Source organism: Eschscholzia californica, unplaced genomic scaffold (assembly GCF_041429995.1).
Source record: "Eschscholzia californica isolate CP2 unplaced genomic scaffold, dmEscCali1.0.p SCAF_1, whole genome shotgun sequence".
NCBI classification, from domain to species: Eukaryota; Viridiplantae; Streptophyta; class Magnoliopsida; order Ranunculales; family Papaveraceae; genus Eschscholzia; species Eschscholzia californica.
Window position 1 is genome coordinate 85,625,171 of NW_028238198.1, and position 18,075 is coordinate 85,643,245.

Here is an 18,075-nt window from a genome sequence, read left to right on the forward strand (position 1 = left end):
AAACTGGCCAACCGATCCATACCCGAAAGCCCGTTTATCAGAAACCTCAAAACTTGCTTCCCTTCTTTCAATGAAAGGGATCATCATCTGTTTCAAGTAATGCCACTCATTATTGTGATAGTGCACCAAGGGACCCGACCCTAAAGATGTACGCTCAAGTTTAGTAAGCAGTAACCGTCAAAGACTTTTGGACATGTTTATTGAAGTTTCGTCAAGAACATGATTTTTTTTCTTTTTTTTGTTGAAAGAACGTAAGATTTCTTATCAGTTGGGTTTGGATTTGGGTGTCAAAAGTGGAGACGATGTTCTTATTTGTTTTAAAACTTGCATCTTTGCACACAAATTTGGTGGTTTAGTTATATTATGTAATTTTCAACTTTTTGTCCTCCCACTTTCTCTCCTTCGGTAGAATTACGGTGACACTAGGACTCGAGTTGTTATCTCAGGAGAAGCTAACCAGAAGTTGGAATTTGTTATGCTACCACCTTGCGATTTTACACCATTTAGATTCATATTTTTCAAATATTATTGTTGTGCCTAGATTGTCATATGTCACCAAAATCTTCAAGAAAAGAAAAAAAGAAGGAAACTTATAGGGCAATTGGACCAGAGTCTTATTTATATTTTTTAGGAAAATATCCCAAAAATTAAGAATCATCATAGCTTGATCACTCTTCATCAAAAAAAAATCATAGCTTGATCACTTTCTTTGATATCAGCAGGAGGAAGAAAACAATCCATAGATAAACCCCAAATATTAAAATCAACTTCTTCAATCAACCATGTCTCTTCCATCTTTCTCTTATGACTCCCAGCTCCGGCTCCATGTCGAAACAACGTTACGATTGTTCTACCACCATGAGCAATATTAATTCCCTCTACATATCGATAATCTTCGATTAATGATTCCATACTTGTTTCCCAAAAAACACTATCTTTTCCTTTACCAACATTCATTCTTAGTAAATGTGAGTCCTCAAATTGAATCAATAGACCAGTCCTTTGGCTAAAGTAACCCCATAAAGTATGGTGAATGATCTCAAAACTATCACTACTTCTTGCTTTTAGAGTCATTGGATTTGCTTCTAACTTTAGTATGAAGCAATCTTCATTGTTTATTATCTTCTGTCCTATGCACATTGCATCGAAAAATAAGTTTGCTGTCAATCTTGGGTCTAATCCCTAATACACAAATAAACCAAAGGATGAGTTAGTAACAAGAAAAAGTAGTCAAAATTCTAATGTTGCTTGTCGTGATTCGTAGTTCAGTATATTTGCATCATAAGAAGCACGAATCACAACGAACTACATAAATTTTCTGCTAGAGTCTGTTATAAAAAAAATGTTTATTTTTAGAATTAAAATATAATTTGTATACCTGAAGAAATCGACGTAAAGGTCTAGGAGGTCCATTAGAGACATGAGATTGTTGAGTAGCAAATTGCCTCCATGCCAACTTACCATTACTACCAGCACTCAATTTACAACCAGACACAACAAGCTCTAAGTACCAAATATCTGGATTCTTTTGCCATACCACAAACCCTCCTATCTCACCTTTGCCTTTGGCCTTGACACTCTCATCCCCTGTATGGAAGTCCGACGCGCACATCTTCACTTGTCTTATTGCGTACATACTGTGAACTGAGTTTAATGCTTGGTGTCCTCCTGTTGCTGTAGTATATTGGTGTACAATATATTTTGCCGTAGAAGATTGCTGTCAATAATTTAAAAATTCTCATCAAATTAATAAAACAAAGAGATGCCTCATCATAATAACATAAATACTATAAAGAAACAAAAAAGACCATATTTATCTTACAATGTGACAATCTTTCATGCGTCGTCCAATGAATTGAGAAGATGGAATCTGAAGAGGAATGAGAGGCGATCCGAAGAGGAATGAGAGGCGATCCGACGACATTGAGTAAAAGTTGTAGCTCAGAATGTCGGCCGGCAACAGAGGGAGAAGAAGAAGACCTGACTTGTTATTAGATTTCATTAAAGAAAGCATATTTTGGCAACGAAGGCCAGCATTGCTCCCCTTTCTTGTGAACATCTGGATTTCAAGAACTGTATCAAGCCCATCTTCTTGATCAAAATTAGGACACAATTTCCTCATAAAAAACAAACAAAGAAAACAAAAAACAGAGAAATTAGAGAGGGAGGGATTTTGTGAACGAGGCCAGATTCTGAATGAGATACCCATTTTTTGAAATTTCTTCGAGATCTCATCATCAGGTTGTTGGTTTTTAGTGTTTTCTTCTGTTTCCACCATTGTTGTTCCTCTGATTGTTCTTCTGATGAAACTGCTACTCATATATTATTACCTTCTTTAGATCTTAATAGCTACTCGTTTATATAGAGGGTGCTGTTAGTGAAATTTCACCAATGGGCCAACCGATTCATACCCGAGAATCCGTTAGTTTTGATATTATTACTTCAACAACAATCAAAAGGATTGTAGGGTTTTGATAGAGTCCATTTTGAACGGCCAAGATGAAGGCCCTTGGAGGATCCGGCCCCAGAATTTCGAAGCCAGAAACTCTCCAGCCCAAATTTAAAAGCACTCCTCTACTGTCCAAGAGTAGCTAACTCAGAAGCCCATGATTTGGCTCAATCGGCACTCCGGCCCCTACAAACCGATTCTAATTAGTCTTTCTTTTAGTGTTTATTCGTGGACTTTGTTTTCTTACTTCATTTTGTATTTCCCATTAGGCGTCAATATATGAAGTTTGATTCCAAAAAATAAAATAAAACAAGAACAATCAAAAGGATTACAAGCTCTCATTATATAGAGTTTTAGAGAGAGAGAGAGAATAACAGAATTAAGAGTTCGGTTTTTGAGTGACAAAGTTAGGTTAGTTGTTAGTTAAGTATAACTAACAACTAATCTGACTGTTAATAACAGGGCCGGTCCTGAGATATTGGAGGCCCGAAACGAATTTTAAGAATGTGGCCTACACGCGTTTTACAAGGAAAAAATTTGTAAGTTGGAACTTTCTACGTTTTCTTTGCATATAATGTGAGGTTTAAACATGAAACTGGTAGTCATAACTTGCACTCTGAATCGAACGATCTGGTTGAGTTACTCGAAAATTGGCATCGGTTCGGGGAGAGCCCTCGTCGGTCCATGTACGACCTCATAATTAAGTAGTTCAGCAAATTCAGAATTCGTGAATTCAGTATCTTGTTTGGTATTTTTTTAACCAAAAAAATATATATATTAGAAAATGATTCTCCGAGAAAAGAGCTTAATAAGTTTCAACCTTCTTTATTTATGTGTTTATGGTAATAGTGTTGATTGTGGTTTGATTGTGATTGTGTCGCTGGAAGTTTTATAATGGTGGTAGTTGTGGTGTTGAGGTTTAGTAATTGTCGTGGTAGTAGAAGTGTCAACCAAAATAATTTTGTAAAACAATGTACAGTTCCACGGTGGTGGTGATTGCGGTGGTGGTAGAGGTTTAGTAATCGTGGTTGTAGTAGTGGAGGTACAATGTGGAGGTTTAGTAGTCGTGGTGGTGATAGAATTGTCAACTAAAGTAGTAAAAGGAAATACGATGTAATAAGGAAAAAATGCTAATGCTTGAGTTCAAACTTGGGTTGTTTTGGTCCTCAACATGGTCTCTACCAATTAAGCTATTGTAGAATTCTTGTCACTTTTGATCATCTTTTTTATAAAGATATAAAAGATCGGGGCCCCTTTAACTCTCCATTTGGTGCCTTTCCGGGAGACCCCTTGGCCCTGGGGGCCCGAAGCGAGGCATTGCTCGCTTGCCCCTCAGGTCCGACCCTGGTTAATAAGAGAGACGCGAGCGAACTAAGCGTGTGATGTGAGTGCCCATAGAAACTGACTATTCTCACTTTCATCTATTCTTTAACTGTTTATATTACACTTAAACCCTCTTCTATCTTTAGTCTTCAGCATCAGTCCCTTCTGTATCTTCTCTCTTACATCTCCCCTCAAACATATGTTACAATGAAGGAACAAACATAAGTTTGCTTTTGAGAAACTCAAAAGAGTACATCTTTCGTAAAGATATCAACCAAATTCACATCAGAAAAGACAAATTTGACTTCCAATTGATGCAGCTGAACCAAATCTCGAACAAAATGTATATCAATTTCCACATTCTTTGTTCGAGAATGGAACATAGGATTAGAAGCTAAGTACTTGGCTCCCATGTTATCACAGTATAGGACCATTGGTGAGGAAAGACTGATTTGAAGTTCCTTCAGCAGATAAGACACCCAAAGTAGCTCAGATGTGGCCAATGACAATGCTCTATACTCTGCTTCAGTTAATGAGCGAGAGACTGTATTTTTCTTCTTGGAGGACCATGAAATCAGAGAAGAACCCAAAAAGATACAGTACCCACTAGTAGATCTCCTTGAATCTGGACAACTTCCCCAATCTGAATCTGAATATCCTGATAGAGAAGAGACATCTCCTGAGGCTATGGTAATACCAGCCCCAATGGTTCCTTTCAAATACCTGAGAACCTTCTTGAGCAGTACCAAATGAACTGCTCGAGGTTGGTGCATAAATAGAGAGAGGTAGTTGACAATATATGTCACATTTGGTCGAGTCATAATGGCATATTGTAATCCACCAACAATGCTCCTATAAAATAGTGGATCATCAAGTAGAGTGCCATCCATCTTAGACACTCTTTTGCCATGAGACGCAGGAACAATGTTGGGTTTACAATCCACCAACTCTGCCTTCTGGAGGAGTTCAATTATATATTTTGTCTGAGTAAGTTGGAGAGAGGAGGAGGCAGAACATCTATGAACCTCAATGCCCAAGAAATAGTGAAGAATACCCAATTCCTTCATAGCAAATTCTGTTCCCAAATCATGCACCAGACTCTTAATGAGTTTCTGACTTGAACCATTCAAAACTATATCATCCACATAGTGGCTTTAATGCAAGATTTGACAGAACTGTCATTTTTTCATCATTGAAGATAGGTTGGATTAACAACACCTCTTCCCCAAAAACAATTAGTTTTGGGGGTTCTTCATTTGTGCCATCAATATAAGAAATTAGATCATTTTCAGTTAGGGCATTCTCAATTTGATCCTTCCACACAAAGAAATTTGAACCATATAAACAAGCAGAGATTAAACTTGTAATATTTGCATTATGAGAAGACTGACCTGAATTAGGATTTTGGTTAGTAGCCATTTCGTGAAGAGTTTGAGTCTCTGATTTTGAATGTGTATTGTTGAAGTTTCATCAAGTGGGTTTAGGAGTCAAAAATAGAGACCGTATCGTTATGTTTTTTTTTTTTTTTTTTATGAAACGACTATATGGTTATGTGCTTCAAGCTAGGATCGTTACTAAAAGTTAAGCAATTTATTTCTATTATGAAACTTTTAATTCTTTTCCTCCATGTTTCCCTCCTCCGGTAGAATTACTGTGACACGAAGACTCGACTTGTTATATCAGAAGAAGCTACGGGAAGTTGGAATTGGTTAGGCTACCACATTGCGATGTTAAACCAGTTAAACCCATATTTTCAAATATTGTTGTTGTGCGTAGATTGTCATGTGTCGCCAAAATATTCACAAAAAAAAAATTATAGGGTAATTAGACCAGAGTCTTATTTATTTGATAGGAAAAGATCCCAAAAATCATAATCTTAGTAGTTACAACATGTTAACCTAATAACAAGTGAAATGTAAAAAAAAAAGTCCTAGAGAAAATTGTCCTTGTAGCTTAAAGGACAAAAACAAAGAAGCATTCATAATTTACATTACTTTCTCTTTATATATGAAAAGAATGAATTATGACTTCCAAGTCTATGAACAAAGTAATTAGTTGTTCTCTCTCTCTCTCTCTAAACAAACTAGTAGTACACTATTGTTTGTAATAATCATCCAATAGCTTGATCACTTTCTTTAAGATCAGCAGGAGGAAGAAAACAATCCATTGATAAACCCCATATATTAAAATCAACTTCTTCAATCAACCATGTCTCTTCCATCTTTCTCTTATGACTCGCCGCTCCTGCTCCATACCGATACAACGTTACGATTGTTCTACCACCATGAGCAATATTAATTCCATCTACATATCGATAATCTTCGATTAGTGATTCCATACTTGTTTCCCAAAAAACACTATCTTTTCCTTTACCAGCATTCATTCTTAGTAAATGTGAGTCCTCAAATTGAATCAATAGACCAGTCCTTTGACTAAAGTAACCCCATAAAGTATGGTGAATGATCTCAAAACTATCACTACTTCTTGCTTTTAGAGTCATTGGATTTGCTTCTAACTTTAGTATGAAACAATCTTCATTGTTTATTATCTTCTCTCCTATGCACATTGCATCGAAAAATAAGTTGGCTGTCGATCTTGGGTCTAATCCCTAATACACAAAAACACCAAATGAGTTAGTGATTTTTTTTGAAAGGCTATATTAATATTACCAATGTTATAAAAATGGGTGATCTTTTTTATACCTGAAGAAATCGACGTAAAGGTCTAGGAGGTCCTTTAGAGGCATGAGATTGTTGAGTAGCAAATTGCCTCCATGCCAACTTACCATTACTACCAGCACTCAATTTACAACCAGACACAACAAGCTCTAAGTACCAAAGATCTGGATTCTTTTGCCATACCACAAACCCTCCTATCTCACCTTTGCCTTTGGCCTTGACACTCTCATCCCCTGTATGGAATTCCGACGCGCACATCTTCACTTGTCCTATCGCATACATACTGTGAACCGAGTTTAATGCTTGGTGTCCTCCTGTTGCTGCAATATATTGTTGTACTATATATTTTGCCGTAGAAGATTGCTGTCAATAATTTAAAAATTCTCATCAAATTAACATTTATCACAAAATTAAAGAAAAAAGACATAGCTCATGACCTAAATCTATAGCATTTGATGTGTTATATTGGCAAAAATAAAGCAAGACCATATTTATCTTACAATGGAACAATCTTTCATGGGTCGGCTAATCGATTGAGAAGATGGAATCTGAAGAGGAATGAGAGGCGATCCGACGACATTGAGTAAAAGTTGTAGCTCTGAATGTCGGCCGGCGACAGAAGGAGAAGAAGAAGACTTGTTATTAGATTTCATTAAAGCAAGCATATTTTGCCAACGAAGGGCAGCATTGCTACCCATTCTTGTGAACATCTCTTCTGGAATAGGGATTTCAAGAACTGTATCAAGCCCATCTTCTTGATCAAAATTAGGACACAATTTCCTCATCAAAAACACACAAAGAAAACAAAAAAACAGAGAAATTAGAGAGGGAGGGATTTTGTATCAAAAATCTGTTTTTCTAATGAGAGAGGTTAGTTTTCTTGACCAAGAAATTCGTTTTGTTGGTGCCATGTGGTGGTGGTATAATTAACTGTCTGTCTAATTTGACTCATTAATCACAACTTTGGGCCTTAATAAGGTTGTTAGTTTAATTAGTTATTAGTTGAATTAGAAAGAAATGAGAAGACAACAATTTGCATATTTCTTCATCCTCTTGACTCGGGCTAATAATCCATTTATTATTACAAATTATCCGTGAATTTCTCTTGTCTTCTAATATGCATTTTTTTTTTTTTTTGCAATGGTAAGACTCGAAAAGAAAAAGTCACTCTTCCATTAGGTATTTAGATTGTTAAATAATAAATTATGATCAAAGTCGCGAAATAACCATTGAGACTTGCCCTTCTTAATCTTTTTCTTTTTATTTACAATATAAATGCGGGTAATCTACATAACCATGAATGAAAACAAAATAACTTGTCATAACCATGAATACATATTTGTTTTATTTGTAAGCATAATTTTCTTGATACTAAAACATCAAGCGAATCACTCAAACTCTAAAAAGAAATAGAGACATTGATATTGTTGGTCATGCATGAAGTGGTCAGCATGGCCTACGCTTGGTGGAGAAGAAGATGTCAAATCGGATAAGATTTTACCTAATCAAATATGAATATATTTGTTTAATAATGGGATTAAATTACAAATAGAATCCAAATTTGGTTATTGATATTATTTTTTCTATGTTGTTGTGTATAACGTGCAAACCTCTAAGTTGGATGCTTAATTATGTGAACATATCTCATACTTGATATGAATATAGGATCATATATGAAGAAGATGCCTATACCCAATGTGAATATCACACTAATTATCATAAAATGGACCCATGGAGGCATGGACTATACTTGTTTGTCATGTATCTATAAAAGGTCACTCGAATAAGCAACAACTTCGAAGTTAGATGGAATTAAATACGGAATAAGACAATGTGGATGGTTTCATCCAGTGTTGGCGTTTTTTTGTGTACATTATTATCTATCAACAATTTAAGCATTTGAGCATAATTGACCTAATCACGCATTCACGCTATTACTATTATACACTCTTTGTTCTTCTGCGGTTCTGCACTTCTGCCTTAGTTTGGGATTTTGATGGCGATGTAGTTTTGATGACCTAACCGTGAGCCCCTTGCCTTTGATGGTGATGTAGTTTTGATGACCTAACCCTGAGGCCCTTGCCTTTGCTTTAGCTTGCATAGGCGAGCGCCTCTTATCATGGAGAAGACACCCTAGGCTTAGATGTCTTCTTCTTTTCATCCATCTACTTAGTTCCATGTTAACTCGTATCCATTCATGATATTCTATACTACAAACTCTGAACTACTCAAACAAAAACATCGCTATGGGTCACCAAGGTCGTCTGTTTCTTTTATAGCTACTTGGATGCCTTCGGTCTGTCTGTTTGTTAGCTCTTTTATAGTTTATATATATATAGTAAATGTAAACAAAAGAAGAAAAAGAAAAGGAAAGGGCAGTCTACAGAGAAAGGGGTATTAGACTTAAATATATAGTATCATTTGATTAGAAAATTCATTGTAAGCTTACTCTAAAGAGTCTAGCTTGGGACTAAAACAAATTGGTAAACTGATAGCCTCTCTGGAGGCAGCAATCTATCACCAGTATAACTGTAAGGATTTAAAGGGCATAATCAAAATGAATATCTGGTATATCCGTGCCAAAAAGAACCACTACCATTCTTTAAGCCACCTTGTTTCTACTTCTAGTTCGACTTGAAGATCCTTTCACTTCCATGCTTGTGTTTCTGCTGCTTCTACGAGGTGTTTGCACTTTGTCCGAATCTTTTGGCTCACTTGTTTTTGGTGTCTTCGGTGTCTTCTCAATCGCCTTATTGTTTCTTTTGTTTCTTAACATGGGTCCAGCTGATTTCTGTGGAGTGCTTTCCTCAGCTATGTCTTCTACTGCTTTTCTTTTTCTTCCCTCACTCAATTTGGGTTTGGTTGATTTCTGCAGACTACCTCCTTCAGCTACGCTGCCTTCTACTGCAACAGCACGAGCATTTCCTTTACGGTTTCTTCCAGTTATCAATTTTGGCGCGGTTAATTTCTTGGGAGTGCTTTCCTTGGCCTGAGCATCACCTGCTTCACCCGATTCTCTGCTGCTTTGTACTTTTTTGCTATTATCTTCAGGAAGTATCTTTTGCTCGGGTTCAAGAGTCTTTCCTTCCGTTTCTACTAGCATATTCTCCTTTTTAGCAGAGGAGTGTTGGCTTCTGCTACCTGGATGTCTCAAACTCCAGCGAGTATTGATAAACCATTTGTTTACCTAAATGTACATTGAACAAAGAGTCATAAAAGAATGTGATTTTCCTAATTGAATGGACATAAAGAAAGATATGAGACCTGTTGAACAGTGATTCCAAGTTCTTCCGCCAATTGTTCCTTTTTCTCACGGTTAGGGTACTCATTTTCCTTCAACGATTCGTGGAGTTTCTACATGTACACAATTGCCACCAAATTTCATTCAGCGAAAAATTAATTAAAGGAATGCTCGATATTAGTGTCAGCTAGAAAAATACCTCGGTCACAGCTTTTCCAAGAACTTTATGTCCTGATACGTTGGCACTTTTCTCGGCAGTACCCGGTTCCAGACTCTCTTTATTTGAATGAGTCGGTGTTTTATTTTTACCTGACATATCCATTTTCTGACGAACTCTTCTCTTCTGGGCATTTTCTGTCTTCTCTAAATTGCCTGTAGTCTCACTGGTAGTTGCTCCACTCCTTGTTGTCCTAGAACTTCCTTTCGAAGCCGAAACAGACTCTTTTGCCGCACTACCCTTCTTCCTTTTCCCCTGTCCATCTGCATCTTTCCAGTCTTCATCATCACTTGAATCGGAAGAAGCGTTTCCATATGTCTCCTGTATAGATGAGCATTAAAAAAAGGAACTAGGCAAAACTTTTAATGTTATGCATCTAAACTTGGAGTGGATTTTGCAAGATGGTAACACTAGAAGCTATTACGAGGCACTACGCACGCTTCCGGAGCTTCTTTCACACAAAAGGGTTTTGCAATATGAAAGAAATCAGTTGCCTTCAGTTGACGTCACCCATGATCCAACCTAATTGCGAAAAGGAGCAAACCTAACCTCACCAAATATTCCTTATACTCATACTAGAGCAAGGTACGAGTTCATATAAGTTTCTCACTGATCAACGATTGAACCACTATAGGAGTTAAGCTGGAGTTTCCAGGGATTAAGCAACATTAGCAATAAGCTGCATTTTGCATAGGATGAGTTACAGATTCGAGTGCAAGAAGAAACTTACGTCATGCAACTTTTTGTAATCCAGCTGTTCGCGGTGCCTTTTTCCAGACACAGGAGAAATATTTCCTGTTTCCTGTATTGATAACAGCTCGGAGTTTACAACCCCTTTTCTCCTTTTAGCCCCATTAGATCTTCCCAAAGCAGGACCATTTACTGTCTCGTCTCCAGGAATCTCATCTTTACCTAAAAATTCACTATCATCACCCAGAGGACCTGAGTCGCCAGAGTCGGATGTAAAATCAGAACTAGAGCTTTCCCTCTTAACATTTTCCTCAACATCTGGAGCATCAGGATCAAAATCGTCATCTTCTGAATCATCAGAAGGAAGTCCCATCAAAGGATCTTCATGTGGTAAATCCTCTGAGTCATCAGACGCAGAAGTGAAATCAGACTCATCCGAACTTGAGCCTTCTTCTTCTTCTACCTTTTCATCCACCACTGGACTATTCGGATCATAATCAATGTCCTCAGAGTCGTCTGATGGATAATCAAAGTTGTCGTCCAGCTTGTTTCCAGCTGCCGTAGCAGCTGCTTCAGGAAAAACTTTCTGTGTAGGGAGAAAAGGAAAATAAAAAAAAGATGAACAGATTAGGTGACGTTCATGAGCAACACCAACAGATAAGAAATATGCACTTTTTAATTCACCTCCCAGTTATCCTCGATCGACAGATCCGTTCCCAGATGGTCATTAAGCAAATCAATACAATCTACTTTGCAATCACATCCAGGACATAACCAGCCTTCATCTCCTTGGGGAACTGTCAACGAAGAAAAAGGCATGAACTTCAAACTATCATTTAGACGTTGCACTGACTGTTACAGGAGTGGTCTGAGACTTACTTTGTTCTTTTAACAATGGGGGATTCAAACACATCTGGTGAAAGCCACGGTTGCAGATACCATCACAGAGAATAATATCATTTTCAAGAGACAAGTCTTCTGACCTGCATTTGGCACAAAATATCTGCCACATTGAAATAAGTAATGAGCAGTTTGATAAAGTATGGAACAAAAATCAATGAGATCAAAGATTTCCCCTACATCTTCACTGTCAATCTCCCCATTGGAATCAAACACAGATTCTTCAAACCTTCCTTCAGCACATGAAATATCAATATTTTGAAATAAATCACGTAATCTCAGTTTGCAGCGTAATATTTCAGAAGTGGCCCGTTCAAGCTCCTTCTCCAGTTTAATTTTTTCACCACTGCAAATTCAAGTAAACACGCCAAATTAACAAGCTACTGTCTTAATTTAATAGTCTCCCAAAGAATTTATGAAGTTTGATGGAGCAGTAAGGGATGTTGCAAGAGAAGATAACTGAGACAATTCCTTCAAGAAAACAAAATAATTGAAACAATATTTCATCATCGATACATCAAAATGAGAAAATACAAAAAACAAAAATCTGATCCATTGTCTCTTAAGGATCACGTGAACAATTGTGTGCCAGAAAACTTTTTAAGTATTCATATAAACTCAATGACAAATAATGTAAAAACAAATGGAGCCTTGAAGAAGTACAAAGCAGTCTTAGCATATCTCCATAATAGTCTTTTTGAAATTTCACAGCTAGAAAACTTTCTGCATACTTGGACCATAAAAACTTAAATTCACTATTCACTTGACTGCAACTGGAAATAAATAATGTCATCATAACACTGAACAGATATAATTCAAGTTCCAAGAGTATCAAAGATTAAATTTGGACACCAATAAGAAACCTCGGACAGTTCTCTTAGCAAAACTAAATGGCCAGATAGATCATCCAACCAAAAAAGTTACAAAACAAACAAATTCAATGATACAGGTAGAACAAACAGAACATATGACAACAATATGCTTCACAAATTATGAGCAACTAAATACAAACCTTTGTCCTTTCCAGCCTTCACCTGCATATGCTTCTATCAGGCTGTGTTCATAGTTCATCCGGTTCAATATGTATCTTACACGTTTTCTAGTTCTTGCAAATTCATCGTTCGATGTACTTTTTGTTATTTTCCTCTTTTTTCTCTTTTTTTCTCTTTCAGTATTGACATTTGCTGAGCTATTACTTGGTTCAGGAGCTTTTGGTGTCACACTTTCTCTTGATCGAAGAACTCTAGAACTTCCAAGAGATCTTGGACTATTGCTTTTTCTCTTTGATTTTGAAGAAACCCCGGTTCTCTTACTCACAGACCTACTAGAATTCTTCGGTGTATCCTTAGGTATCTCCAATGCTTCAGCATCAATAGAGCTGCATCCTGCACTTCTAGTTTTTGGAGGTTCATTTTGTACATTTTCAGAGTCAGGTTCATGTTTTTCTACTGAAATGTTTTGATTAGGGCTTGCAGTCTCTGTTGTCAGACCATTTTCCTGAGTCGGAGAAGTTACATTGATTTCTGCACTTTGTCCACCCCCAAAGCCACATTCAAGTTCTTGTTCCACAACGATTTGGCTAGGGCACAAACTCTCCGTTGTACAATGTATTGAAGAAGCAATTTCCATAGCTTCATTTTGTATGTTTCCGAAACCAGATTCACGTTTTTGGTTCAGAATGTTCTGTTCAGGGATTGAAATATCTATTCTAAGACTATCTCCCTGTGTTGTAGAAGTGATGCCAATAGCTTCACTCTGTACATCATCAGTGCCAGGTTCATGTTTTTGTTCCAGAGTGTTCTGTTCAGGGTTTGAAGTTTTCGATGTAATACCATTTTCCTTAGTTCGAGAGCCAATATATCTGAGTTGTACATCCCCCACGCCAGACTCATGTTTCTCGTCCACAATCTTCTGTTTGGAACTTGGACTCTTAGTCATAAAACTAGTTTCCTCCGTGATGTCCACAGCTTCAGTTTGCCCATACTCAGATTCATGTTTATGTTCTATATTGTTCACTATAGGGCTTAAACTATTTGTCTTCAAACCATTTTCATGTGAAGGAGAAGAGACACCTATAGTTTCACGTTCTACATCTCCACTACCACGACGGGGATCTTGCTCCTTAATGATCTGTCCTAGACTTGGATTATTTATCTCCTCGCTGTTTTTAGGTGTGACTTCCACTGCTTCTCTTTGCAAATCTTCAGCTCTCGGTTCATGAATATTCTTCTTAGGGCTTGAAGATTTTTCTATAAAACCATTTTCCGGTGTCCGAGAACCCATAGGTTCACTTTGTACATCTTCCAAGCCAGGATCACTTTCTTGATCCATAATGTTATATTTGGGACTTGGAATCTTTGTTTTAAGACTATTTTCCGGTGTCATAGGAGTGGCATCCATAGCTTCAGTTTGTATGTCCTGAAGTCCAGATTCATGGTTATGTTCCATACTGTTTTCTATAGGGCTTAAATTATCTGTCTTAACGCTATTTTCCGGTGCTAGAGAAGAAATACATGTTGGTACACTTGGTACGTCTGACATTCCAGATTTGTGTAGTTGTTCCGAAGTATTCTGTTCTAGACTCTGGCTATTTATCTTCAGGTTATTTTCCTGTCTCAAGGCAGTAACATCCATGGATTGACTCTGTACATATCCAAGACCCAATTCATCTTTTTGTTCCTCACTTTGTTGTCCAAGGCTTGGACAATTCCTAGGAGTATTTTCTGCTGCCGGAGAAGATACTTCCATAACTTAAGCAAAAGATATATCCGAACTTCCGAAAGCTAACAACTTTATGTGATTATCCAACTAATCTTCAAATCAATGTGCATAGAAGTGTTTCATACTGAAGTAGTTAGTGATAATGCATAGAAAACTATGCTGCTTACTTGTCTAATAGAAGAGATGATCAAATCTGCACGTGTTTAGGAAATTGAAATTCCTGAGACAGAAATGAGCAAAATAATTAATCATCGGTAGAAAAGAGTATGGAACATAACCATGAATCTACGAAGTATGACTGATCCATACAAGCAAAAGATAAGTTTGCCTCTCAAGAAAATTTATGATTGTGAGTCTTAAACCCTAATTAAATCATTCTAGCATATAGTGCTCTTATGAAGGTACCAAACTAAGGGTGATTAATCCAAAAACTAAAAAACATCCAGCAAGAGATCGTCGACGAATATACTAGAAATAAGTAACATGTAGAGGAGATGCACCCTTCGGGCTCAGCTCAATATTTTTTGGCTGTTAAGAAGGCAATCACTATAATTTTCCATGTTCTACGACAAAATGGAACTTCCTCCTATTTTGAGAACCTTTTATGGTTAAGTATAGAAAAGAAAAAATCAGGGAAGATAATAACGAAATTAAATGCTGCAGAAGAAGAATGTCATCAATGTCTTTTTTCTAAAAAGAGAAAAAACACAGAAATATAAAGCAAAATTAAGAAACCAAGAGAAAAAAGTATAACGTTATAATGTCGAGAATATATCCTTCCAACTTAAAGTAAAATTGGTATACGGGGTTGACAACGTTAAATTCTTTCCAAAAGTAAACTAATTTGTGAATCGCTGCGTTGGAAATCATTCAAGAAATTTAATGATGAAACCTCATATCTCAAGCTGACACTTATGGAGATTAATACCTTCCTGACTTACCATAACAAAAACAGAAAAGTAGAATGAAAGACTGAAATGGGGTATCGGCATTACTAGGTATAGGTTCATAAAAAAAGAAACAAAGATTAAACACTGAACTTAGAGAGCATGATAGAATAATCGACAAAACTAATCTGGGCTAATTGGTTCAGATGGATGCAAAATGCGCCCAATTATCAAAATACAATGTGGGTTGTGAACATCTTTTTTCGCCCAACCAACATTCAGGCATCCGCGTTTAAACCTAAAACTAGGTTTTGCTTCCTATATATATATATATTTATATATATATATATATATATATATATATATATATATATATATATATATATATATAAAAGATACCTAATTCAATGATATATATAGAGAGAGAGAGAGAGTATAAATTCATAAGTTCCCTATAAAATTGCTGAATGGGTTGATATTCATAATTTGTTTAGCAGCATTTTGTAGAAATGAGCATTTTTACAAGTAAACAAGGTGAACATTTTCATGAACTGGTAGGGGATAAAGAAATCAAACGTCCTATCTATTAAACCCTCTCGCCCCAAACTAACGACTAAAAACACGACGAAGAACCAGCACCAAATAAAGAAAGAGAGAGAGAGAGAGAGAGAGAAAAGAAGAACGGCTTTGCAAAGAAACAGAGATAGAGAGAGAGAGAGAGGTTCACCTTACAACGACGACGGTACTGTTGAATCCTTGTTTACTCCGGCAAACATGCAACAACATAAAGAGAGAGAGAGAGAGAGAAGCAGAAGAGGGTGAGAGAGAAGGGGGTTTGAAGATGAGATTAGGTTAGATTGATTGTTGTTTTCCCGCTTTTAAAATCTCAAAGTATAATAGATCTACCTATCTTAGTATCTACCTCCCAGAGAGAGAGAAGACAACAATGCTTTTTTACTCTCTCTCTCTCTCTAATATTGTTCTCGAACTTGGGCGAACAGAAAGCATCCTCGGTTTCTCTCTCTCTCTATAAATTGTCGATCTCATCGTCAGCACCGCATTATTCTCCATGCCACCCCCCCAAACATCTCAGCTTCTCGACCCCCAAAGCAACCCACTACGAGGATTAACGGGCCGCCTCACTGCCCATTGTCTAACATTTTATACGCACCCTATTTTTTTTTTTCAAAGGGAGATTTTATATGCAATGTCATTTATTGTTAAAGGCAAGCAATGTATTTTATAGGCAATGTCCATTTTCAATAAAAAATTATATGTACATACTGTGACATTTTATACACATACCACATTCTTCTCTTAATTTACCAGCAATTTCTTCCCCAAATTAAAATCCATGTTCGCCATTCTCTCTAACAACAATTCTATGTTGCGAAAGTTTTGTATGTATTCATGATTTTTACATGCCTACACATTTTGGTCAAATGTCTTTTCACCAAGAAATTTCATTAGTAGGAAGGGTACTGATAAAATATTTTATAGATCCATCATAGGCATAGCCATTAGTAACTGTCCGACTGACAGGTAGCTGAGAACAACATTTATCAAGAGATTTAAGAAGTACCTTTCTCGAAAAGAAGAGTGTCGATAGAGTATTTTACGGATGGAAAAGATGTCACTAATATGTAATGTATGGCTACTAGTGATCGTCTTGTTGACTGCTAACCGTGAGAAGCGTTTGTTCAAAATTTTGAAAAGTTATTTTTCGGTAAAAATAACATCGATAGATGATTTTTATTTGAAGATGGCACATTCATGTTTCAAAGATGTCCCATTTTTATTTACGAAGGTAGGCATTTGCAATCCTGGGAAGAAATTCAGGTCTATGTTGATGTACTTATCAACTTTCTCATTCCAATATTCTTTAGTACCACCCAGGGCCGGCCCTGACTTTTTGGTGGCCAGAAGCGAAGTCCAAAAATGAGGCCCCTCGTATTATATAGAAGCCGAACATCTTTCCCACCATTTAAAAATGTTTGCACAATATAATTTCTATCCATTTAATCTAGGTTGAGATCTCATATTAAATCAGAATGAGATGCCCCCCCCCCCCTAACAAAGATGATCATTTAGATTAATCTATGGTAAAATAAAGTTTATCTAACTTGTATAATTCTGAATTTTTGTTAACTACATTACGTATAAAAATTATTTTATGTTTTACACACTAAAGAGAAGACCACAAAGTAACATGCCACGGGGCCAAACTTCTCGACCTCTCATGACGAGAATAATCTGATTTGGTTATAAGGAAGTGTACTATTTGGAACAGTTGAAAAACCTTAATTTTTCACCAACTCGCGTTTGATGTAATTTTAGCAGGACAAAAAATATGAAAGCCGTTCGATAACGGTACCTAAATTATTTTACTCTACAAGTATGACGAAATTAATAAGTGAAACTCATACTATGATAACCTTAATATATTATAACTATATCCAACACTGATGAGAAGGTAAAGCTACATATCTACTAAAAAATTATATTTTTTGTATAAATTTCGAAACTCGATAACCAATTCTAGAATAGATAATAAAAATTTTCAACAAATAAAAAAAAGAGACTAGAAAATAAGATAACTAATAAACACATACATATAAAAATTGAGAGATGAAGATGGGATAGGATGAGAAATAGTGACACAGGTTATCTCGTTCAAAAAGTTTGAAATTTTGGTGGGGCCCATTTTTGAAAATGAAACAAAGAGGCCAGCCGCCAAGGCATCTTGAATGGGCGCCTTTATTTTAGCTACGGGCTGGACCTGGAAAGCTGGTTGAAAACATTTAATTGATAAAGGTTATATATACACCGTCTCAAATGTGGCCCCCAAAATTTGGTGGCCCAAAGCGAGGCATTGCTCGCTTTGGGCCAGGGCCGGGCCCACCAAAATTCCAACAATGCATAGAAAAAAGTGAGTAAAATTATATCGGGCTAAAAACCTTTTTTTTTTT

At 36.6% G+C, this 18,075-nt stretch overlaps 3 protein-coding genes across 4 annotated transcripts; all 3 read right to left on the reverse strand.

Moving 5' to 3' along the window:
• Positions 1-678: 678 nt before the first annotated feature.
• On the reverse strand, positions 679-2,171 carry LOC147570464 (uncharacterized). Its single transcript, XM_086664565.1, has 3 exons — positions 1,823-2,171; positions 1,379-1,717; positions 679-1,182 (listed from the first exon to the last, which is right to left on the reverse strand). Exons 1-3 carry the CDS (start codon positions 2,120-2,122, stop codon positions 679-681), a joined length of 1,143 nt encoding a protein of 380 aa, XP_086520691.1. The 5' UTR covers positions 2,123-2,171.
• A 3,417-nt stretch (positions 2,172-5,588) lies between these two features.
• On the reverse strand, positions 5,589-7,447 carry LOC147570465 (spindle assembly abnormal protein (DUF620)). The gene is made up of 3 exons (XM_086657024.1): positions 6,951-7,447; positions 6,475-6,813; positions 5,589-6,380 (listed from the first exon to the last, which is right to left on the reverse strand). Exons 1-3 carry the CDS (start codon positions 7,233-7,235, stop codon positions 5,883-5,885), a joined length of 1,122 nt encoding a protein of 373 aa, XP_086513150.1. The 5' UTR covers positions 7,236-7,447; the 3' UTR covers positions 5,589-5,882.
• A 1,384-nt stretch (positions 7,448-8,831) lies between these two features.
• On the reverse strand, positions 8,832-16,227 carry LOC147570466 (uncharacterized). 2 transcript variants are annotated; one of them, XM_086657026.1, is made up of 9 exons: positions 15,839-16,227; positions 12,511-14,439; positions 11,679-11,844; positions 11,478-11,601; positions 11,283-11,395; positions 10,639-11,184; positions 9,891-10,229; positions 9,715-9,804; positions 8,832-9,637 (listed from the first exon to the last, which is right to left on the reverse strand). In XM_086657026.1, exons 2-9 carry the CDS (start codon positions 14,244-14,246, stop codon positions 9,053-9,055), a joined length of 3,699 nt encoding a protein of 1,232 aa, XP_086513152.1. In that variant the 5' UTR covers positions 14,247-14,439; positions 15,839-16,227; the 3' UTR covers positions 8,832-9,052. The 2 variants fall into 2 exon arrangements, with proteins under 2 accessions (XP_086513152.1, XP_086513151.1); XM_086657025.1 differs by having other exon boundaries at positions 15,834-16,227.
• Between the last annotated feature and the right edge of the window lie 1,848 nt (positions 16,228-18,075).